This window comes from Rhinatrema bivittatum, chromosome 14, assembly GCF_901001135.1.
Source record: "Rhinatrema bivittatum chromosome 14, aRhiBiv1.1, whole genome shotgun sequence".
Taxonomy (NCBI): Eukaryota; Metazoa; Chordata; class Amphibia; order Gymnophiona; family Rhinatrematidae; genus Rhinatrema; species Rhinatrema bivittatum.
In genome coordinates, this window is record NC_042628.1 from 2,702,198 (window position 1) to 2,727,015 (window position 24,818).

At 49.0% G+C, this 24,818-nt stretch overlaps 1 protein-coding gene across 2 annotated transcripts in view; it reads right to left on the reverse strand.

Annotated features, from left to right (window-relative positions):
• Nucleotides 1–24,818, reverse strand: part of RAB26 (RAB26, member RAS oncogene family) — a 104,495-nt gene that overhangs the window by 17,026 nt on the left and 62,651 nt on the right. For both annotated transcript variants that reach the window (XM_029577050.1, XM_029577051.1), the window contains exons 3-5: nucleotides 23,779–23,820; nucleotides 17,918–17,984; nucleotides 5,361–5,413 (exon numbers count right to left, since the gene is read on the reverse strand). In XM_029577050.1, the coding sequence (XP_029432910.1) occupies nucleotides 5,361–5,413; nucleotides 17,918–17,984; nucleotides 23,779–23,820 (162 nt within the window). The remainder of the gene's footprint in view (nucleotides 1–5,360; nucleotides 5,414–17,917; nucleotides 17,985–23,778; nucleotides 23,821–24,818) is intronic.

A 24,818-nucleotide genomic window follows, 5' to 3' on the forward strand; every position in this document is an offset into this window, starting at 1 on the left:
CTGAATACATAAAGAATGGTTCTGGTAGGAGCTGCCACAGGAGCACAGACCTCTGAATTATTCCCACATCCCAAGGCTGCCTGAGGAAGGGGCTCAGCGCTCCCACCAGCCCGGCACATGAGAGGTGGCCAGCGGGAGTCACTGGCAGCTGTGTCCTCACCCCCCGGGACTGGCGCTGCCTACCATCAGCCTGTACCAGGAGCAGGAGGGAGATTGCAATCAAAGTCTGAGGCAGACCTTGCACCCATTGCATTTAGAGAATCCATGCACGCTGGACTAGGGCAGCCTCTACCTCAGCCCCGGCAGCTGTTTGCTAACTTGAGCTGCCCCTTGAGCCTTGGGAAACGTTTTGTTTTCCATTATTGCTGGTCAGTCTTTGGCGCACCTTATGCAGCCATTAACCCAAACAAAGATACTGATGTGCGCTGAGCAGGAGATGCATCTCGGGGTGACAGTGTCTGATCTCAAGGTAGCCAGGCAGTGACCAGAGCCACAGGAAAGCAGCAGGAGAAAAATGGAGGCGATTATTGCCTCTGTACAGGTCATTGGCAAGACCTCACCTAGACTATTGTTTCCAAGTGGGGAGGCCGTTCCTGCAACAGGCCAGAGCCTGAACATGCAAACCCTGGACAAAAGGCAAGAGGGAGAGGATCAACAGCTTTCACTCTCTCAAAAATATAAATAATGCACCTTTTCAGAGATCACAATACGAGGCTCCAAAGGGACAGACAAAAGAGCGACATCAGAAAATGTTTCTTTGCAGAAAGGATTCGCAGAGAGAAGCAGAATTCAAGGACGGATGGGACAAGTACAGACGATCCCCAGATGTGAACAATGAGGGAGAAGCCAGAGAACAACTGAGCTCTATGCACCGTATTAGGACTGAGGCTGGGCAGATTAGCTCAGCCTCATGGTCCTTATTCTAGGTCAGTGGTAAAGGCAGGGATTGGGAGATTACAGGACTGCAAAAAGACAACTCACCCTTCACTCCTTCAAGAGCAGAGGCAAATAAAGATCCTGCAGAGCACATGAGGTCACAAGTCCCCTGAATCAGGCTGACGGCGGCAGAGCGCTGTCCAGCCCAGCTGCAGGCACTGAGCTCGGTTGTGTCAGCCTCCCTAGTATTGGTGCTGTTTGGATTGTTGCAGGATTCAGTGATAGATGGGCCAGGGCATGCAATGCTGAGTGTTGGATTATTTAGGGAATGCTCATACATCCAGAAAGTTAGAGAACCAATGAGAAAGAAAATAAAAATTGATTTAAGGAGAGATGTCCTGCAAGCAGTCAAGCTTCAACAGCGGTAACTGGGAGAGGTCCTTGCAGTGTGCACAGGAATAAGTGGACAGAGCAAATGGACCCATTGGTCTTTTTCTGCCATCATCCAGTATGTAAGAAAAGGAAAGTAGAAAGGAAGAGATAAGGTGCCACTGTTCTCAGGTCTTACTTTATACAGACTGCCGCTAAGACTGAGGCACAAACAGAAACGCACAGAGCAGGCATGCTACAGGTGCTGCTAGCACGTGCTGTGCGTGCACAGCTATGTTTGCATGTGCCTGCGTCAGTATGCATCTCTGTGCGGCTGTGTCTGCATGCACCTGTGTCAGTATGCACGTCTGTGCGCCTGTGCCTGCATGCGCCTGTGCGCCTGTGCCAGTGTGCACGTCTGTGCGCCTGTGCCTGCATGCGCCTGTGCGTGCGTCTATGTGCCTGTGTCAGTGTGTGTGCGTCTGTGCCTGCATGCGCCTGTGTCAGTGTGCACGACTGTGCGCCTGTGCCTGCATGCGCCTGTGCGCGCGTCTATGTGCCTGTGTCAGTGTGTGTGCGTCTGTCTGCATGCGCCTGTGTCAGTGTGTCATCTCTGTGCAGCTGTGTCTGCATGCACCTGTGTCTATATGCGCCTGTGTCTATATGCGTGTCTCTGCGCATCTTTGTGTGTGTGTGTGTCTCTATCTGCATGTGCCTGTGTCAGTGTGTCATCTCTGTGCAGCTGTGTCTGCATGTGCCTGTGTCAGTGTGTGTGCGTCTGTCTGCATGCGCCTGTGTCAGTATGCGTGTCTCTGCACATCTGTGTGTGTGTCTCTGTCTGCATGTGCCTGTGTCAGTGTGTGTGGTATGTGCCTGTGTCAGTGTGTGTGCTTCTGTCTGCATGTGCCTGTGTCATGTGTCATCTCTGTGCGCCTGTGTCAGTGTGTGTGTGTCTGCATGTGCCTGTGTGTCTGCATGTGCCTGTGTCATGTGTCATCTCTGTGCAGCTGTGTCTGCATGTGCCTGTGCCTGTGTCAGTGTGTGTGCGTCTGTCTGCATGCGGCTGTGTCAGTGTGTGTGGTATGTGCCTGTGTCAGTGTGTGCGCGTCTGTCTGCATGTGCCTGTGTCAGTGTGTCATCTCTGTGCGGCTGTGTCTGCACGTGTGTGTGTCTATGTGCGTCTCTGTGCAGCTGGCTGCATGCGCCTGTGACAGGATGGCTCTCTGCAGCTGCATCCACCTGTGGGCTTGTCATTCATCTTTCTACATGCCTCTATGTTTGTGGCCCTCACTCTGCATCCCTAAAGCTACATTTATAATTTTGAGATTCCAATTCCGCAGAAAAGCTTCCAGCATTGCTTTGTATAGAGCAGACTGCCTGCCCTGGAATTAGTGCTGCTGAATGGCTAAGGTTTAGTATTTTGTAAACTGAATCCCAGGTTTGATGAATATCTTTCCATTGCCCCTTACCATCTTCCAGAGGCCGGCTTTGTGTTGGGATCTGTAGGAGAGAGGTACACAAAGCCAATTAAAGCAAGTGCTGCAGCTTACAGCCTACAGAGGATCAGAGATGGTGCTGTGGGCCAGAACTGCTGGGGCAGGATGCTTTCTATCTTCTCTGTCCCTGGAGAGGAGCCAAGCTTTCACAGTAGGGCTCAGAAGGAACGCTTTACCAGCTTATGTGAAGTCTGCTCAAAGCGCAGAGCTAGACTATTGTATTCTCTCTAATCACTGGCACTTTCCACAGTGCGCTGAAAGCTGCAGACCAGAGGAGGCTGCGGAGTTGTTTGTGAGGCACCTTGGGCTACAGCTTGAATGAAAGGGTTACTTGCTTTGACTCTCAATAATGAACTCGTGTAATATTTTCTAGTAATCTCTGCACGAAGCAGAACGGACAAAGCAGATTTGTTCCCTGCAGCCTCCAGGGGCAGAAAATCGCACAACAGCAAAGCAAGTCCATCACACTTCCAGGGTTTAAGCAGAGTCAGAACTGATGCTAATAGCAATTCAATTAACACTACAAATATTGGATCATCCTTGTTAGTGTTAATGAAAAGCATCGGAGCTAACAAACGCCGAGGATTAACAAAGGATCTCCGTTAAAGCATCTGTCCACTGATGCAAATCAATCCCTGGAAAACAAGAGCACAAAAATGCAGCCTCACCATGACCTCCATGCCCAGTTTTCTAGACAGCAAAGTTCTGCCCCATTCAGGGAGCCAGCCTAGCTCAGGTTCATTAAACCCCAGTTAGAATCAGTTCTTCAATTTGCAGGGAATAAGAGACCAGCAAAAATGTGCTGTGATTGTTCAAGTGGACAAATAAGAGAGAAAACGCAGAAGCAATCATTTCATGCCAAGCAAAAAATGGTTATGGGGATTCCAAGCTATCACATCCGCTCCTTCATTCCAGCCTATCCATCGTGCGCCAGGATTAAACCTTCCATGGAACATTTCAATGCGCAGTAAACGAAGGAAAGATTACATCCGATCTGCAATGGGAAGGCAACAGTGGGCACTGGCGTCATCCCCCTTCCTACGAGAGCACGAGCAATCGACTCAGACATCCTTAGCAATGCCACTGGATACCCAAAGAACTTGCACCTTCCTCACTGCTCTGCTGAAGAACTCTCAGCCAGATAAAAACGGTTTTCAAATGCCAAATACGATCCTTGTTTAGCAGCCTCCCCGGAGATCTTGTGCCCTGTTACTAGTCAGGATGCTTCCCCGGGGCAGGTTGGCCTGCATTGGATGACTCTGCACAGATGTGCGGTTTCCATACTTGGTGCTGAGACCTTCTCATGTTATTTCTGGCTGAGTTCTGAGACCCGGGGCCTGGCCACACATTCTGCACGTTGCACTCGTATTCCCAGCAAGGCTCAGCTCTCTAACATTCATATAAATGTCAGGGGCCATCAACAGGCATTCATTTGCGTAGGTTCCCAGTGATGAAATGGCTCATCGGAGCCTGAATCTTAAGCCAGGACTCTCACGTTTATTTATGCAATTTCATTCTTAGTTCTGTGTTGGAGTCTCTCTTTTCACAAATGAGCTTGAGAGCTCGCATTTACTCTCTCATACAGATAGATCGCAGATTATATCCAGTTCTCAAAATCGCCATTTGTTTCTTTAAATTGTTGAAAATCTATTGCAATTGCACAATTATTTACAAATATCAGTTTTTAGTTCCAGTTATTCTTCCCATAAACCAATGTCCACCTCATAGTGTCAAAAAACTTTCAAAGACCCATCCCAGAATTAATATCATTCAAAATCAGTCCACAAAATACTTGGCTTGAAGGAAAAGAGGACTTCAGGCAGTAGCGCTTCGCTTGCACGGAAAAGATTGTGCGGCAGCAGCGGGAGCCAGAGACGCAAGCAAAGCGCTGCTGAAGTGACGTCCTCTTTTCGTTCAAGCAAAGTATTTTGAATGATATTCATTCTGGGATGGGTCTTTGAAAGCCTTCCTGCTATGAGGTGGACATTGGTTCTTCTGAATAATAACTGGGACTAGAAATTGGTATTTTAAATATTTGTGCAATTGCAATAGAATTTCAACAATTAAAAAAAATGGACACTTTGATCAAAGGATGGGCAAGTAATGTTGGACGGTGGTGTCTGCATTAAAGTGATTTATTCTTTAACCCTTCACTTTTTGGGTAGGCAGTACTGGCTGTGTGGCTAAGCCCTGCTGCAGAGATCTTGCCCCAACGTCCTGCAAGCATGAAACTTTCTCGCTGTGTGCGAGTGCGTTTGACCTGCACAGTCACGCCCGTTTTGAAAGGGAGACCTGCTACTGTTTGTATGGGGACTTTGTCCTTGAAAGTTTATGCTCGTACTTAAAATAATTAAAATGCACACAGGTGCCAGCGCCACCCAACTCTGCCCCCAGGAATGCGGGTAAATGTGCGCCTGTGTTTCCCTGCAGAGAGCTTGTCCCTTGGAACTTGCCCCCATGGACCCTGTGTCTTCAGGGTTCAGCGCCTTAGTGGGTAAGTGTGCAGCTAGAAGTGGCTTTTCAACAGAGCAAGATGCAAGAGCTTCCTTTGAGGAGAATGACGTAATTAGAGCATACCATAATCAGTGAGATATGAGATCACTACTGGGGGGAACTTACCTGAATGTTGTCAAAGGAGGTCTTGTTAGTGACATCATAGAGTAACAATAAAGCTGTGAACAGAAAAAAAAAACAGGGCTGAAAACTCCGAGCTCTGCAGCTGTGACCAGATCTGAACATCTGCATCTAATGTTCGACATGGTGAAGAATGAAGCATCAAAACAAGATCAGCAGCTCTCTGGTTGCAAATCCCACAAAGAGGAACAGATGATCTCAGGTCTACCAGAAGTGTTTGCCATGTAGACCAGATTCATATGTGCTAATGAGCCCATAAAGGGAGCCTCCCAAGAAAGCATTATTACAGAAGTCAGCAGGTTTGCTTACAGCTGAAGATTGTGTTTAAAAAAGGTCAAACATTCAATTACTACTAATGCATATTAAGATATAAAGTATTGCAAAGCCCCAGTATTAAAAGCGGTGGTATATCTAATGTTAATCACAACAGGATTGAAAAAAATGTGTGGATAATACAGACTGGGCAAAGAAAAGCACCTGTCGAAATTACAGAGATCCGAACCCTACAGAAGATGAGACAAAAGCCTGTATACTACAAGGATTTATTCTACAAAATGGTTATAAATGCAAACCAAGAACAATTTGAAAATGCCTGTCAGCTTTTAAACCAATTATTTTTCCTCTGAAACAAGGAAGCTTCCATATATTCTTCTACCCACACAGCCAAGGTCTGAAATAAAGTGGTGCGGAACCAAAATATTATAAATATATTAGGACCTAAATCAGGAAATCTGATTTTATTACTAAGAGAGGAAGGAGGTGTTACAGTCCTGGCACAGGCTGCGTGGGAATTAATGAGACCCCTGAGAAATTCAAATATAACTTTAAAAACCTCTCTTAATAAATCTGAAGTGGCTGCAGATTCTTGCTAGAAAGTAAGACATTTCCAGTGCAAACCCGCTGGGACCTGAAACCCAAATGGCAGGACGTTGGAAGTGTCAAAAGTTTAAAGATTGCATGGGAAGTGAGTTACCCGGGCAAAACCCATGCTTTGAATAGTCCATCCGTCCGTCCCCCCCGTGCAATTCAGTGACGGAGGGGGCAGTTCCATTCTGTCCAATCAGCACAGAGAAGGTCGGTGGGACCTGTTAAGCGCACTCTACACTTATGGCCAGGGACACGAGAGCACTTAGACTCAGCAGAAAGTATCATTTCTTGTTATTAATCAGTATAAGTATTCTCCGGAGATGCTGGGTACTGGATGCCCTTTGTCTGACAAACTGACCAGCATCTCCGGAGAATACTTATACTGATTAATAACAAGAAACCTTTCCGGAATCAGCGCAAGGACTCAGACTGTGTTGTGCATACAGAGCTGGCTAAGTTAGGCAGCTGACTAGGGACCTCTAGCAGCTCAGTTTTCTAGGGTTTAGGCTGCTAAATTTTGAAAATCTTCTTGGATTGAGGGCCTACATTCAGGACCCTAAAAAGTGGTTGGCTACAGGGGGATTTGGAGGGGGGAAATGTTTGGAGTTTAGCACAGATTTTCACCAGTAGGCACCTAACAGGGTCCTAACAAGGGAAATCTGTAGCAGGCCTAAGTTAGGGTGAATTTTCAGCTTTACGTTTAGGTCCCTAATTTCAGCTGATAAAACACCAGATTTGCACTGAAATGATCCCAAGAATTATCCCCCTATTTCAAATGTGCAGGTTTTATCTAAAATTCTTAGAGAAAGTGGTACTGAAGCAATTAGATGATTTAATTGAAGAGCACACATTTTGGATTCCCAGCCGTCGAGAATCGAAACCTTATTGCTCTCTCTCTCTCTCTGTCTGACTTCTTTCGTAGGGAGTTGGATCATGGTCTGCAGTTTTTTTCTAGTTCTCCTTGATTTAACTGTGGCTTTATTATTGAAACTGGAATTCACTATCTGGTCTGTAACTGGTTCGAATCTTTCTAAACCAACCGGACACAGACGATTACGAGGAACGGTGTTAAATCAACACTTTCCCCTTTAAATCCAGTGTCCCGCAAGGGTCTGCCTCTTGACGACACTTTTCAATAGAAATATCTCCACTTTGGAAGGGTCTTGCTAGGCTCCACGTTAGTTTCCGACTCTACACCAATGACATTCAGTTTTATGTACGCATTTAAGAATTCCTCTGCTGGTTCCCTTAAAAGGGCTTCTGACTGCCTGTCGATCATAACATCTTGATTAATTCATCATAAATCTTTACTTGATACGAAGAAAACAAACTCTCTCTTTCCGGGCTCCCAGCAGCAGATGGTCCCATGAATGTGGTGGCTGACGGTGAACCTGGCGCCATAGTCAGGGAGGCGTGGAGGACCTTAAAGTGACCTTGCGAGCACAGGTAGCTAAAATATTCCAAAATCTTTTTTTCAAACTGTGAAGACTGTGCCCTTTTTTTTAGGGGGAAGATGAGATGAAAACTGTGATGCATCCTCTGGGGCTTTCGTTTCATTCCTGTAATTTCCTTCACCTGGGTTTGCGAGCAGTGCACGTGGTAGAGAACGCGGCGGCAGCAGCGCATACTCTCTGGGACCCCGAGTAGGAATCATCACATTACTCCGGATTTAGCCAAATTACATTGGCTACCAAGCCTATGGCACATTCAAGTTAGCATTTTATTGTTGGTTTTTAAGGATTAGTGTCTCCTGTTTTTAATGCGGCATTAAAAATGTTTCAGCTGACCCGGAGACTTAGGTCAGATCTTCTGCGGGCGCCTTCATTTCGACTGGATGACGTGCGAGAGTGCATTTTCTATGTTCAGGGAGTGCTTTTGCCAGGTTTTATTAAAGCTGAATCAGGTCTTCTCAAGGTCAGGAAATGAGTAAACGTGCAAGCGTTTGACCTAGGAGCGGCAGATTGATGCAGACGGCACGCCCCTGTTCAGAAATGGCAGACTAGACCTTGGAGTTATTGTTGCAGAGCTAATACCTATATGTTTTATACATTAGGTCTACTTAAGTTTTTATCGTTTTAATTATCTGGTTATTTTATGTTTCTGTTTATTTCTTTTAAATTCTGAAAGCTTATGGCTGTTTTAATTGTAAACTGCTTAGTAAAGCTGATAGACAGTACAGACATTTTTAAACAAATAAATAAAAATACATTTAGTGCAGAGCTTCCCAACTGGTGCCGCCGCCAGATACTCGTATGCCAGGGCTATCGCTCTGGTGCCACCGCCACACACTCGTGTGCTGGAGCTGACGCTCTGGTGCGCTGTCGCTCTGGTGTCGCCGCCACACACTCATGTGCTGGAGCTGACGCTCTGGTGCGCTGTCGCTCTGGTGTCGCCGCCACACACTCGTGTGCTGGAGCTGACGCTCTGGTGCGCTGTCGCTCTGGTGTCGCCGCCACACACTCGTGTGCCGGAGCTGACGCTCTGGTGCGCTGTCACTCTGGTGCCGCCGCCACACACTCGTGTGCCGGAGCTGACGCTCTGGTGCGCTGTCGCTCTGGTGCCGCCGCCACACACTCGTGTGCCGGAGCTGACGCTCTGGTGCGCTGTCGCTCTGGTGTCGCCGCCACACACTCGTGTGCCGGAGCTGACGCTCTGGTGCGCTGTCGCTCTGGTGTCGCCGCCACACACTCGTGTGCCGGGGCTGTCGCTCTGGTGCGCTGTCGCTCTGGTGTCGCCGCCACACACTCGTGTGCCGGGGCTGTCGCTCTGGTGTCGCCGCCACACACTCGTGTGCCGGAGCTGACGCTCTGGTGCGCTGTCGCTCTGGTGTCGCCGCCACACACTCGTGTGCCGGGGCTGTCGCTCTGGTGCGCTGTCGCTCTGGTGCCACCGCCAGATACTCGTATGCCGGGGCTATCGCTCTGGTGCCACCGCCACACACTCGTGTGCCGGAGCTGACGCTCTGGTGCGCTGTCGCTCTGGTGTCGCCGCCACACACTCGTGTGCCGGGACTGTCGCTCTGGTGTCGCCGCCGCACACTCGTGTGCCGGGGCTGTCGCTCTGGTGTCGCCGCCACACACTCGTGTGCCGGAGCTGACGCTCTGGTGCGCTGTCGCTCTGGTGTCGCCGCCACACACTCGTGTGCCGGGGCTGTCGCTCTGGTGCCACCGCCACACACTCGTGTGCTGGAGCTGACGCTCTGGTGCGCTGTCGCTCTGGTGTCGCCGCCACACACTCGTGTGCCGGGGCTGTCGCTCTGGTGTCGCCGCCACACACTCGTGTGCCGGGGCTGTCGCTCTGGTGCGCTGTCGCTCTGGTGTCGCCGCCACACACTCGTGTGCCGGGGCTGTCGCTCTGGTGCCACCGTGGCGGTGGCACCAGAGCGACAGCCCCGGCACACACTCGTGTGCCGGAGCTGACGCTCTGGTGCGCTGTCGCTCTGGTGTCGCCGCCACACACTCGTGTGCCGGGGCTGTCGCTCTGGTGCCACCGCCACACACTCGTGTGCCGGAGCTGACGCTCTGGTGCGCTGTCGCTCTGGTGTCGCCGCCACACACTCGTGTGCTGGGGCTGTCGCTCTGGTGCGCTGTCGCTCTGGTGTCGCCGCCACACACTCGTGTGCCGGGGCTGTCGCTCTGGTGCCACCGCCACACACTCGTGTGCTGGAGCTGACGCTCTGGTGCGCTGTCGCTCTGGTGTCGCCGCCACACACTCGTGTGCCGGGGCTGTCGCTCTGGTGCCACCGCCACACACTCGTGTGCTGGAGCTGACGCTCTGGTGCGCTGTCGCTCTGGTGTCGCTGCCACACACTCGTGTGCCGGGGCTGTCGCTCTGGTGTCGCCGCCACACACTCGTGTGCCAGGGCTGTCGCTCTGGTGTGCCCAGGAATCATCAGTTTCTCTTTCCCCAACAGCTGGCCTGCAGGTTATCCTGCCATCAGCAGGGGGAGTCAGTGGGCAGCGCTTAACTGCTTCTGCTTTCCCCTCCTCTGAACTGAAATGGCATGGGGGACCCTGTAATCTCAGAGTCCTGCTGGTCCCATGCAGAGGAGAAAGAAGCAGCACTAGGAAAGGGGCAGACAAATTTGCCAGGAAGCTGGGGGAGTTGGGGGAAGAGGGAAGGGAAGTAAAGAGAAAGTATTGATGCCAAGGAGAGGAAAGAGGTGATTGGCAGGGGGAGGGGAGAGCAAAGTTGATGGAGATGCTTACAATGCCAGGAGGGTGGAGAGAGAGAGACAGCAGGGAGGGGAAGGTGATGGTGACGAGTCCAGTGCAGTGGAGGCAGAGAGAAGGAAGGGGAAGGTGATAATATCAGGGGAGAAAGGGAAGAGAAGGTGATGGTGCTGTGGGATGGGGGAGAGGTGATACCACCAGCAGTGGTGGGAGGAAGAGAAAAGGGAAGAGAAGAGAAGGTGATGATGCCACGAGTGGTGGAGAGAAGATGAGAATTGCAGTGGAGTGAAGGGAGAGGGAACAGAAAAGATGCTGCGGGGGTGGGAATTCTGCGCTATTGCCCCTCACGCAGAACCAGGTCCCAGCACCGCTCTGAGCACCATCACTGCTGGGATCACAACAATAACGGAGTCAGGAGTGTTTGTGAAGGTCCCAAGTGGATCCTCACTGCTGTGCTCCCACCAGGAGACCTGGGGGCTTCACCAGTGCTCCTGACTCTTTGCTGATGGAAGGGACACAAGGAGGAGTGGACATTGGATAGCTCGATCCTGACCTTTACTAAGGCAGATTCCAGTTGTACTGGGGTTGGGAGGGGCTTTCGTTTGGGTTTTGGGGGAGAAATATATTCCTGCGAGCAAGCTTGCTATTTTATCTCTGCCACCTAAAGAGCAACGATTACGGGCACGTTTGGGGTGTGCACTTGGCTGTTTGCCATGCATGCAGAGTTTCCCTTTTGGAAGCTGGTGCAGCATACGTGGGCTACCAGACAGTGCTCCTAATGACTGCAAACACGCTGGGCCTCCCCCCAAGTGCCTTCTGCATCAGGTTTTACAAAGCCTGAGCCCGATTTACTAAGGTGGGGAGCTGCACAGATGGATTTCGAGACATATCAGACTGCGACCACCTCCTGCGTAGAGGTTATAGCTCAGGGATGACCAATGCCGAGAAGGATGAACTTTGGCACCGAATTCCCCCAGGAGTCGACTGAAGGGAACGTGGTGATGCCAACAGGGAAGGTACTGCTGGGTCCTGATGAGGTGAGCGCAATGCCAGGTGCGCCACAACACAAAAAAACTGGGAACCACGGATTTTAGGAGCTCAGCTGTGTTTGAATATTGGCTTCTTAGAGCATTGAATCTTAAGGGTTAGGTTCACCCTTTACATGCACTCAAGTCTGCAGAAGGGGCCAAGGTCGCATTTATTACCTGAATGCTGAGGAGATGCGAGCACAAGGCTAGCGCAAGGAGCAGAACCAGCAGCTCTCCCGCCACGTACCCTGCGACTGCTCTCAGGGCGTGCAGACACGGTGGAGACCAATCTCTATACAGCCAGCCCGAGAAGATGCAAGACTTTCCTCCGGAAACGGCAGCTGGCTGTGTCACTCAGCAATGGAGAAATAATAGTGAGCAGGAACATGGCGTCCCTGCAACTGTGTGGGTGTTACTTAATTGCAGGAATGGACGCATTGAGTATTCAGAGCTGAAAGACCCAAGGTCCTCGCGTTGAATGAATCCATCATGCCACACAAAAGAACTGATCCATCATTCTTTGCCAGGCAGAGCTTTTGTCTTAGAGCGCTCAGCGCCTTGCAGAGAATGTGCTGATTATGTTATTACAGTGTGAAGCTGCTGGAGGATGTCTGAGCTCCTGGACCAGTCATGGGGAGAAGCCTTAAGAACAAAACAAGGGCCAGAAGTCATTTAAGTGGCATCTACCCTCGAGACTTTACATATTCCAAAGCCCGGCTGGATACAGTCCTTCGTTTCTGCCCTTTATCCCGGGGTAGGCAACTCCAGTCCAGTGCCACAAACGGGTCTACCCAATGGATATGCATGAGCTAGATCTGCATACAATGGAGTCAGTGCCTGCAAATCTCTCATGCATATTCATTGGGGATATCCTGAAACCCAGAGTTGTTTGTGGCACTCCAGGACCGAGTTGTTTACCCCTGGTGCAGGGGAACTGGTTCAACCACCCCCCACATTGTGGGGCAGAGCATCACAAGGTTTACCTTAGAGTCTGGGGGGCTCCGCCTGCTCCCAGGAAACGGCTAAGTTTAGGTGCTTAAAATGAGCTTAAAGCTAACTGGCTAGATTGTAAACGGGTATGATGTCCCCACTAATACCGGAATATAAAAGTTTCTAAATAAATAAATACATTTAGGTGAAAACGTGCTTACAGATATCCAGTTAAAAGTGAACAGTTATCTTTGCTGTTCAGTGGCTTTTTGAAAATTGACCTTACTGTGTCCAAAATAAATTGTAAAACTTCATTCCTATCAAACTTTCCCCCATGACCCCCAGGCCAGGCCAAGGGTGCAGTTCTTAGCATTGCCCTCTGTCAGAGCCACTTGCCGTACCCTACAGACTTTTGTGCAAGTCATTTTATTCCCATAGGGAGGAGGACGGGTTATTAGCTGTGGACAGGGTCAAGAGTCCATGCTGACTGCACAGAGAGCAGCAGCTGAGGGGGACCGAGCCACCACCACTGCAGACTCTGTGGCTGTTGCAGGTCTCTGATCCTTGTCAGCAGCTTCCTGGACATGCAAGCCCACGCTGCTGGGAGGTCGAACGTCCAGGACTGGGATCCCTCTGCAGACCAGCAGTCACTGGAAGAGATGCAGCAGAGTTTCCCCCGAGACCAGGTTCTCCCAAACGTTGCTCGCTCCTCTTCATTCTAGAGATCCTCATCTTCCCTGTCCGGCGCATACCAAAAGCACACGCATCTCGCATGCAGCGCATGGATGTCGTCATAAATGTAGTAAGGGATCACAAGAGCCTTTTCCAAGATGAAAGTTTGCTTCAGAATAGGAGGTGAGCAGGGTGTGGTACAAGGAAACGCAGGAATGGCCACAGCTCCTGCCAGGTGAAGGCTGGGCACGTTCCCTCTGCTGGGAATCCAGAGCCACTCGGGGGAAGGAGAAAATCCAACAAGCACAAAAGATTATTCAGATGTATAAACCAAAGGTCATTGCTCCATTTTCTTTTATTGTCTTTCAATGAAAATACCCAATTGCCAGAGAAATCAAATTATTGCCTAAATGTTCAGAGAACATTCCACCCTGTGAAGACGCCACAAGCAAGCCGCAGTAGAAATAGTCCGTAAGAGCTGAAGAGCAAAAGGAAATGATAACACAAGGAAAGAGTACAACCTACAGCCGGCGGCTGGGCCTTGTTCCCTTATCCTCCCACTGCCTTAGCTGAAGGAACCATAAGCAGTTGGGAAGGCTCGAAAAATGTCTTCCCCTCCTACAGGAAAAAAGATGGAGGCTGAGATGAGGGAGGCAGGTGGAAGGCTCCCACTTGGAGTCTGGTGCTTTGGGTGAATTTTAAATGCTGGAAGGGGAATGCAGAGCAGTGACAGGCAGGAGGCTGCTAATGCTGTCACACTCCTAGGAGCCCTGCCCCCTGGGGATGTGGGAGATGGCTGAACGCGCTGCACTCTCCCAGGCCAGTGCAAGGGTATTGGGCGCCCTAGACAAACCTTATAGTCGTCAGCCAACCTTTCCCTCCCACACACAGTTACAAATATGCATTTATTTCTAAATTCCCTGACCCAGAAAGATTGTACATGAAAAAGGACACTTCTGAGATAGAAATGTCACTTACAATACCATGCACTGCTGTGGCACCAGCCAGAAAGCCCTGCAAAAATATCACTTGGAACACATACGGCCTTAGGCCTCTTGCAATGCATGTTGGGTGTTAGCTAAGCCATAAGTAAACTGAATTACAATTATAATAAACTCCCAGACCAAAACAGCTGTAACTGCCAGCACTCAAATGCTAACAAGCCATGCTGCAAATATTACACCAGACCCTAAAATATTAGGAAAATAGAACAAGCCAAACTGCACAGAAACTACAGGCCAGCCGAAAACCTCACCTGGGTTATAAATCCAGAACACAGACAGAACCCCCACCAAACTGAGCATAAAAAGGATGATGAGAAACAAACTGAACTGGAAACCACAAGCCAGAGTCTGCATGATCTGCAACAATGGAAAAACAAACATTCCTTATAAAATAAAGAATAAAACATCAATCATAACCCAAACTAATAAAAAAAAAAATAAAAATTCAAAACAACTGACAAATACCTGATAAAGTCAAAAATTTGTAAAAATACCCAAAAAGCTATAAAATACTTCAGAGCAGCAGACACATCAAGTAATATCCAATAATCAAATAATAAAGATAAAAAATATACTCGCGCTCCATACCTGGGAACTTTTGATTTCTAATCACCCTGAGATATTCGTGGATTAGTGGGGGCAGGAAGGGAAGCACAAACTCTGCTCGCTCTCACGCGTGCTCACTCACTCACATGCTCACTCATCCCTGCCACTTCTCACTCACACCCCCTCTCCCCTTCCTTCCCCCTTAGACTCCCCTCCCCTCTCATTCATACTCCTTTTGTTTCCCATCACTCACAACTCTTCCTTTCCCTCCTTTTTGACTCACCCCTCTTCACTCTCCCCTTACCTTTCCATTCACATCATTCCGTGTCATTCAGTCCACTTCTTCATATTTTTCCTTCCCCTCCTCACTCACACCCCCTTGCCTTTCCTTCCCTTTTGACTCATCCCTGCTTCCCTCATTTCCTTTTTGAATCACCCTTCCCTTTTCCTTCCCTACACTCTAATACCCCTTTTGTTCCCTCTGTCACTCACTCCCTTTGCTATCCCTCCTTCCCTTTACTATCCCTTGCCTTCCCTGTCATTCACACCTCTTTCCTACCATCTCCATTCTGCTCCTCTCCATCACTCATTTCCTACTCTTACTCACATCCCCTGCCTTTCCACCCCTGCCCTCTCCTTTTCTTCCTCCTACCAGTAGTCAGGAGTGGCCCTGCTGGTCTTCTTGTTGGTGGGTGTAAGAAACCCTCCAGCATGTCATCTTTAATCGCTGGCATCATGTGGGGCCATCTTCCTGCTGGCAGGGAGTGGGAACCCCCTCCAGCATGTCATCTTTATTCGCTGGCGTCATGTGGGGCCATCTTCTTGCTGGCAGTGAATAGGAAACCTGCTAACATGTAATTATGTGCCGGCGCCATGCAGGGCCTTCTTCCTGCTGGCAGGGAGTGGGAACCCCCTCCAGCATGTCATCTTTATTCGCTGGCATCATGTGGGGCCATCTTCTTGCTGGTGGGGAGTGGGAACCCCTTCCAGCATGTCATCTTTATTTGCTGGCGTCATGTGGGGCCATCTTCTTGCTGGCAGTGAATAGGAAACCTGCTAACATGTAATTATGTGCCGGCGTCATGTGGGGCCATCTTCCTGCTGGCAGGGAGTGGGAACCCCCTCCAGCATGTCATCTTTATTCGCTGGCGTCATGTGGGGCCATCTTCTTGCTGGCAGTGAATAGGAAACCCGCTAGCATGTAATTATGTGCCGGCGCCATGCGGGGCCTTCTTCCTGCTGGCAGGGAGTGGGAACCCCTTCCAGCATGGCACCAGCAAATTAAGATGACGTGTGTGGCCATCTTCTTGCTGGTGGGGAGTGGGAACCCCCTCCAGCATGTCATCTTAATTCGCTGGTGCCGTGTGTGGCCATCTTCTTGCTGGCGGGGAGTCATCTTAATTCGCTGGTGCCATGTGTGGCCATCTTCTTGCTGGCGGGGAGTGGGAACCCTGCCTGCAGGTCCTTTTTATGCATGGCGCTGCATCGAGCCTTCTTCCTGCCCTCATCAAATGTTCACTGCCATGTGGGACTTCCTGTATCCTGTCAGTGGGTTGTGGGAACCCCACTGACATTCATTAACCAAGGCAAAATGAGGCAGCCACCGCAGGGGTATTTTGCCTCCTGAGGCGGCCGCCTCACCCTGCCTCATTAATAGAGCTGCCCCTGCTGCTGTAGGTGGAGAAAAGTCTTCCTTCTAAGCTGGCAGCCCGGGCCACATGAGGGAAAATCCCAATAGTCAATCCACAGAAAAATATCTGTATTGTTGAAGAAAAGCTTAAGCATAAATTCTTTGATTCATGACTGAAGGAGATCAACAAGATGGCCTGGATAGAGATCACATCCTGGGAGGTTTCAGCAAAGGCCGATAGATGCACATATCCATTCCACCTTCCTCCATATTAAGCTCCTTCCTCACAGTAGGACTGCAATAATGCATGGAGTCTGCTGGACTTAGGAAGTGCATCAGCCGCAGATTCCTACCCTGGTCAGATTCTCAATGGATCTGACCTTATTGTGTAGCATCAGGGCCATCGTTAGGAGAAGGCAGACAGCTTTAGGGGATCCCAGTGATGACATCAACAACCTGCTGCTGTCAGCAAAGGGGAAGCAGCATGGCCAGTGCATAGGCAGCCACACGTGTAGCAGTCAATAGTGGTCCAGGGGCGGCATTTGTGGACTGGAGGGGGGAGAGAGGTGTTGGTCCCAGCAGCATCATCAGTCCTACTGAGGAGCGGAAGGTACAGGTGCCTATGGTTAGAAGGGGAAGGGGAGAGTGCTTGATGGGGAAGGAATGGGGAGCATATTTGATGGGATTTTGGAGGGTGTGGCTGGGAGGACAGGCCAGTGTCACCCCCCCTTCTCTTCAGTCTCAGGGAGATCCCACACTGGCTGAGTCTCTCTGGGACCTGCACCCTCCCCCCCCCCCCCGTGTGGCACCAAAATCTCTTTACTAGAGGCCAGAAACCTGCCCTCCCTAATCCGTTTCCTAACCCTGGAGATCTCCCAGTTCCATGTCCTGAGCTGTTTCACTTGTAAAATTACAGTTTGGAAATGAAATCAGAAAAAGTCCCTTCAGCTGCAGTAGCCACCGATGGCCAGATGGCCCTTAGACTGTCTGCAGAGAGGCCGTGGATCTCCTCAGCGTCTGGAGCCTGGGCTTTCATCGTCCCGTCACCGGGCCAGTAAGGGGAGCTTCACTCCCCTGCTAACTAATCCTCACTCAGGGGCTGGCTGGGACTCTCGCTTGCCTTCATGCTTCATTAGTTTGGGGGCGTTTCATGGCAATTCTCTGGTCTAGGAGCGCCCTCCTTAACATCTGCTCGTGGCCATGTTAAAAGGCCACCCCCCCTCCCCCACGTATATAGGGGTCAGTATTTAGATGATTTATCCAGCTAAGTTCAGGACTTAGCCAGACAAACTGTGGGTTTTACATTTAGCTTCACTCTGGACCCTTCCGCCTTCTCCGGCTGTTTAGTTGGAGGCGTTCTGGGTGGATAACTTCTCCGGTTAAGCCTGGTCGTGCTGGACAGCAGCCAGATAAGTTTATCCAGCTATATTCATTCATCGACATCTCTAATCAACAGTGCTCTGCTGATTATCTGCATAAAACGTTAACCAGATAAAGCGTCTGCATTCTGAGCTGCTGACTATCGGCCTCAGATTACCTATTAAAGTTTCACACTTACTCCCAAGGTACTGCAGGAAACCAGGGATCTGGATAGCACTACAAACACTGTAGGATGTGCGTCCTGAATTAAATTACTTGTGTGGGCCAGAAATCCCACATGCTGGCTTTATAGAAATGCAGGGCTTAGCCTTACCATGGGCGTCACGGTAGTAAGCGTGCGTTACACTCCGGAACCTCTCCTGACCAGCAGTGTCCCAAATCTGGAAGTGAGAAGAGAATGATGACAAACACTGGAGAATACCCCCCTACCCACAATGCACTATTCTTCAATGCCAGCAGTAATGGCGGCAATTCTTTTTCATTACTGGACTATGAAAAGATTTGAATGCAAATTCTTGCCCTTTTGTTTTGTTTGGGGGGAGGGGAGGGGAGGGGCAACATTCCCCCCCCCCCCCCCCCCCGACGTTTGAACGGTGACTTCCTCCAAAGGTGTCCCTGCATGCTTTCCCCCCTTTACTCCCATCCGGTCTGTTCTTGCGATTACTGTCCCTGTATTTCATTCAGGGATTGCTCATGGGGAGGGGAATTGCAAGCAGCCTCAATAATTCAGAGAAAGAAATCCAGCCTAAGACATTAGGAGAGAAAAACCAAGGCTTTTAAAATAGAAATCATTAACACAGTCTCCTGTCCACTTCACAGATAGGATCCATGGCTCTTCTAATTGCATTTTGCTGATTAGCTTTTAATGAACGAACCATGTTGTAAGGTTTTTGTTGTTTTTTTTTGCTCCAGTCATATTAGTGGCACCTTGGCCCCAGATAATTGAAAGCAGTATGCACTCAACATCTGCAATATGCACTCAACATCTGCTGCTCCTTCTGTTACAAAAGCTGTCGCTAGCGGCAGCTGGGGCAGATGACCTGGGAAGAAAGAAACAAAACATGAGGGGGGCATCCCCGAGGGCAGTTAGCAGCCATGGCCTCCCACCACTGTTGCTTTTATGGTATATTGGCTCCGTGCATGTCTTAAGTGCAGGAAAACGGACTCCATTCTGGTGGCATACGAGGTGGATGTACCGTGGGCCAAGGCTGCCACTCTGACATGTTATGACCGTCACGGCCTTGGCTGTTGTGGCAGATGCAAAGTGGGGCAAATTCCTTAGAGGTTCATAGGATGGGCCAGGCCAGATCACATGAGGAGATCTGGACTGGTGTGAACCAACTTAGCACCCAACCCAAAGGCTGATCCTCACATCCAGTGAATGTAAAGGGCAAAATATTGCAATACTTCATAGTAAGGACGGCAGAAAAGACCAAATGCCCCATCCAGTCCATGCAGGTTACCCCCAAGCCCCAGGTTAAGAGGAGTAATATTAACAATCAAAACCAAGCATCTGTAAACCCATAACAAAATCCACTAGCAACAGGGTGAGCAGCCTTCCTGATAATTCATACAACGCTGCTGCTTGAACGTGCTGTAAAAGCAGTCCTGCGCCTTTTCCCTAATGTTTGCGTAGCAGTACACTGGATCGTAAAAGTCAGGACCCAGCATTGGCTCTCTGAATCCTATTCCCCCTGCTGGAGTGGACAGTGATGCTACAGTTGCATGAAAATGAATGGGTTAAGGGTACTAATCCCCATGCCGCCTTCTGTTAAGGATAGGAGCTGCTGCTCCATGCAGGTCACCCCCATGCATCCTTTTCAAAAGGAAGCCACCAGTTAACCAACCCAGACCGTACTTTTGGCTTGCAGGTGTCCCCGTCAGACATTCTTAGGACGTAGCTGGGAGGCCTGAGTGAGCCCTTGAGACTCTCTAGTTAGTCCTCCTAGCTCTATGGCCCACACTTCCTGCTAGCAGTCATCTTATTCCTATCTGGAGTTGCTGTGTTTCCAGCCTTCCAGCATGGCTGGTACGAGAGTTTTCACTGCCCTTGTGCAAATTATTACTGTGCTAGCCCCTCCCCGTTCCTGTTTGGTTTTTTTTTAATTATTAATGTTTTTTGGGGGGTGGGGGTTCGGGGTGAATAGAAACGGTCTCTGTTTGACTCTCTCACACTTTTCTGTCCTACGTTAGCTCAATCTCAGCCTGTTAAAAAACTGATATCCCCCTCCCAAAATCCACAGGTGTTCCTGCCCCATCTGCTGATATGTAAAAATGGTGCTGGCTAGCCCTGTGGTCAGTGTCATTTGTTGAACAGAAGTACTTCTGTACTATTGTAATGCATGTTGGCTTGGCCCACATAAGACTGAGTAAACAATTACTATTATAATACAGTAAACCTCCCGTACCAAACAGCACTAACTGCCAGGATTCAAACAGCAACAATGCTACCTATGAAAAAGCAACAATACAAATACTACACCAAGCCCTAAGAACACCAATATGCAGGAAAATAGAAGCCAAGCTGCTATAGCAGATCCCTATGCTAGATTACACTTGCAAAACAGAGAGACTCTCACCAAATACAGAAGAAAGAGACCATAAAGTATAAATAGAAACATGCAGGCAACTGAACTGGAAACCGCAAGAAGTCAGACTGTCACAGTGTAACAATGAAAAAACCGAAACCATTAAACAATATAATCAAGAAATATAAAATGTCAATCATAATAGTAAAATCATACTAACAAAAAAGAATAAATAATTCAAAACAGAAACAAATTCAATAATAGAAGGACTAGGGGGCACTCCATGAAGTTAGCAAGTAACACATTTAAGACTAATCGGAGAAAATTCTTTTTCACTCAACGCACAATAAAGCTCTGGAATTTGTTGCCAGAGAAGGTAGTTAGTGCAGTTAGTGTAGCTGGGTTCAAAAAAGGTTTGGATAAGTTCTTGGAGGAGAAGTCCATTAACTGCTATTAATCAATTATACTTAGGGAATAGCCACTGCTATTAATTGCATCAGTAGCATGGGATCTTCTTAGTGTTTGGATAATTGCCAGGTTCTTGTGGCCTGGTTTGGCCTCTGTTGGAAACAGGATGCTGGGCTTGATGGACCCTTGGTCTGTCCCAGCATGGCAATTTCTTATGTTCTTATGTTCTTAACATCCATCAATTAAAAACTCAATTTGGTAATTTCCCAGACACCAACAAAATATTTCAAAAAAGCAGGCACATCAAACATCACCCAATAATCAAAATGCAAAGGATAAAAATCCTCTGCTCTTCTACCTGGGAACTTTTGATGTGCAGTCACCATGAGATTGTTATGGGGGTTAGAGAGGCAGAACAATATTTCTCCTCTCTCACATACGAGCCTGCTTGCAGGATGAGCTCTGGCAGTGGCTCTTTTTCTTGCACCATGCCTAGCAATGGTGAAGATCACAGTGCTGGAGAGAGCAGGGGGTCTGTTGTCAGCAGCAGGAGCCTGACTGCCAACTCTGTATCATGTCTGAGACTGGCGGGCAGGGGCGGATTCCCGCTGATGACCAGCCCGGGGATTCGCCGCCCAGGCCAGCCCAGGAGATACCACGTGGTCAGCCGAGCGCGGCTCTGTCACAGCCGCGCTCGGCAGACCATGTGACTAGAGCGACCGGCCCACCGGGGGATACCTGATCCCCCGATAGGGCAATCTGCCCCTGCTGGCGAGGCTTGTACTTCACCCATGCTGATCTCGGGCCTCGTGAGATTAAGACAGGAAGACTAAGCCCTGCCAGTTTTAAACACTGCAGGGCCCGCCCATGAGGAAGGAAGAGCACTGGAATGGGCTTGGGTTGGGTCATGCGAGCTCTTAGATGTGGTGTGCGCACTCATGCATGCCGCTGGCTCTCCTAGGATTCTGACAATAGCCTTCTCCCCCCACTCCTTGCAATCACACGGGGAGCACACCTGGTAGCACTGCACCTAACTTCCAGAGCTTGGTCCTACGTTGTTCTGGGGGTCTCTCGTGTTCGTGTCTTGTGTTTCCAGTCTTCTTGCTGTGGTCACTTTCACATCTCCAGACTTGGTCCGGTGTTAGGTCTGTGCCTTTGTGTTTTCTATTCAAGTTCTGTCAGCCACCAGCACCCGAGGGCTCAACCCAAAGGCAAGTCGGGCAAGCCAGGCACCCGTCTCTGCTCTTGGCGTCAGGGTGGCCCCTGTGGCTGATTGCTCCATCACTGTAGCTTTCTGCCAGCGAGATTTCTCTATGTGAGAGTAATTCTTACAACAGATGACATTTATAAATATAATAACGGAAATGGCTGCAGCCATAAATATTTAACAGTTTGGGTCTTAATATTTAAACAATGTCCTTGAGTAGCAGCACAGAGTAAGTGTTGCACACAAAACATCTTATCTGGGTTAATGTCACAGACGTGCTAATTGAGTAGAATAGATATTTTAAACAATAATGCTTGTTTCCTGTCAGCTGTCTATAGATAAACAAAATCAAATATTCTAAATCCAAAATTTAAATTTACTATCCTTGCATAGCTGAGATCTGAAGTCAGGACTTGTTCCCTTTCAGGGAATATCTTCGTTCTGGTGGCCTCCAGCAGGGTTGGTCGCACTCCGCCTCTCTCTTTCAGGCAGTTAAGCAGCAAAGTGCAAGCGCGGCCTTTTGCTTAGCTAAAGTCAAGAAAAATCCAGGACTCAGCAAAGCAAGACATCCATTCACACAATACAGACCAAAAAGTCTTGCAATCTGTTCTTGTCGTAGGTTTGTCTAGTTTCACAGCTTCCTGAAGAGTGAGGAGAAGACCAGATCCAGTGGCATGATCAGAGCCTTGGGACTCCAAGGCAGAAAGGTAGTCTGACAAGAAATAATGATCTGCTCGGTAAGAGGCTGATAAGAGTCCCAGGAGAAAAAGTACAAACCCAAGGACAGGCCGGGCAAATGGTAGAACTGTCCAACTCCCCAAGGCTGCAACAAACTTGGATTCTAAATTTCAAGGGACAGGTGGCTCAGTCTTCTTCTTTTGCAATGATTCTTACATTAAACTTCCTTCCACTCCTCCTCCTGGCTCATGTTCAACAGGTTTTGAACTCAGCCAGAAGGCCAAGTCAGGACCATCCTCAGCCCGCAGCTCAAACCTTGCGTTTGATTCTACACCGGACCTCTCAGGCAAATGGCGAAGCTGAGGGCCATGGCCTTTGCGTACTGCAGCGATCATCACGACTCTGCTAACAGCCGGGGTATTCACAGCCAGGTCATTACCAGGAAGAGTTAGGGGTTGGCTCCAGCAGGAGATCCTTATTTTATAAAATGACAACCGATGTGTGTTTATGGCATTTGATGAACAAGAATCATTTGCATAATGCTTTGAGCAAAGTGTCTTTCCAAAGTGTAACACCAGAATATAAATGGCCTGCAATTGAACCGCTACAACACCAAAAACAAAATAAGACCATACGAGATTTCTTATTGTACAGGCCAAACCCTGACCGACCTTCAAATACTTAAAGGGAATAAACTAAGAATAAAAAAAGCAATTTTAAGTGGAAAGGAAGCTGTAGAATAAAAAGAGGTGACAGAGGCTGGTGGCACTTTATAGATTAGCAGATTTATTGAGGCATAAACTTCTCAAGGACCAGCGCGTCCAGGTCATTAAATGCAATCCCTTGCTGATAGCACAAGGGATCGTTAAGGGCCTCAGGAGCAGAGACTTAGAAGTATCTGAGAGGAGCGGGTTGAGCAAGGGCAGTAACAGAACCCAAGGAAGCTCGAAAAGCACCAAGGATCCCTAATTTGGGGAAGCGAAAGCAGAGCCAGAAATGAAGTCGGGGCTGTGGTTTGTATGAGGAAAGGAAATGCACAGATGAGACGAGACCCAAGTTCTGCAATGTCAGACAGCAATGCACTATTTATGGGTGATGCATCGAGCGCCAGCTCAAATCTAAAGCTCAATGCACTGGCAGTATGAACACCCACATCTTCTGTGCTTCAATAACTCGCCCCAGAGTAAGACCCTACAGGATGAGCCCTCCCCCCGCTCACACAGTGAACACCTGGGACCCTCCCCACTGTGTCCCACCCCCAATAACTGCGCCCCGCCATTAACAGCACAGAAAACATCAGCCCCCATCCCTATTCATAACGGAGCCGAGCTCCTGCACTGGACAAGGCCTTACCTGCAGCTTCACTTTCAGTCCGTCCACATTCAACACTTTATTCTGGAACGGAAACAGAGATATAGGTAAAGGTTTACAGGACGCATGCAGTCTGCTGAAAGCCAAAATCTCTGAAGCACAGAAATGGGACTTTTAATTCCTCTGGCAGCCGCAGTCTCTGGCACATGAAGGTGCTGTGAGTGACTGCACGACCGGAGGAATAATGCATGCTGCATCTTTAATTCACCATTTCATGATTCTGGAAATGTGGTTAAGTGCAAATAATCAAACTTCCCATAATGGTGAAAGCACCGCAGGTACTTTTTAACCACAGGGTTGCTCAGAGACGTCGGCCTGCTTTCTCTGCAGGTACTACGTCCCTTGGAGATAGCGTATCTAGATTTGAACATTTCATCGGAGCGCTGAGCAGCAAACTGAGAACCAGGGAAGTCAGGGGTCAAATCCCACTCCCCCCACCAATACTCCTTGTGATCCTGGAGAAGTCCCTTTCTCCTCCATTGCTCCAGATGACCTCTTGGGCAGGCATCTGTCTACTGCCTCTGAATTGTAACTCCCCCCAAGCACCAATTTAGAAAAGACTACATTAAATCCAAATCCACACCTAACCACCCTTAGGAATGTCTCCAGGTACTGTGGCCAAAGCTACCTGCGCTGTAGAGGAGCATCCCGAGGACGGCCAATACGTAAACAGAATCCCAAACAACTGAGTGTGGATCTGAAGACCTTCTTAGAGCCAGATTTAAAGAGGTAAAGGATTCTTTTGTTTTTATTAATTTTACACCAACATCAAGTACAGTGAAAAACTGAGTCTTCCAAATAAATACAGTCAGAACAGTCCTGTTCCAGGAAAGACCTCAGCTCCCAACACGTCCGGTCCTGTAAGATTTAGGTACTGATGTGTTGGGAGACCGAGTTCTTTCCTGTACGAGCACAGCTGCCACTCCTCAAAGAAACGACTGCGCTGAGTAAAAGAGGGATTGTACCTATTAAAAATCCTTGAGTAACTCTCTAAATCTGGCTCAGAGTAGATCTTCAGATCC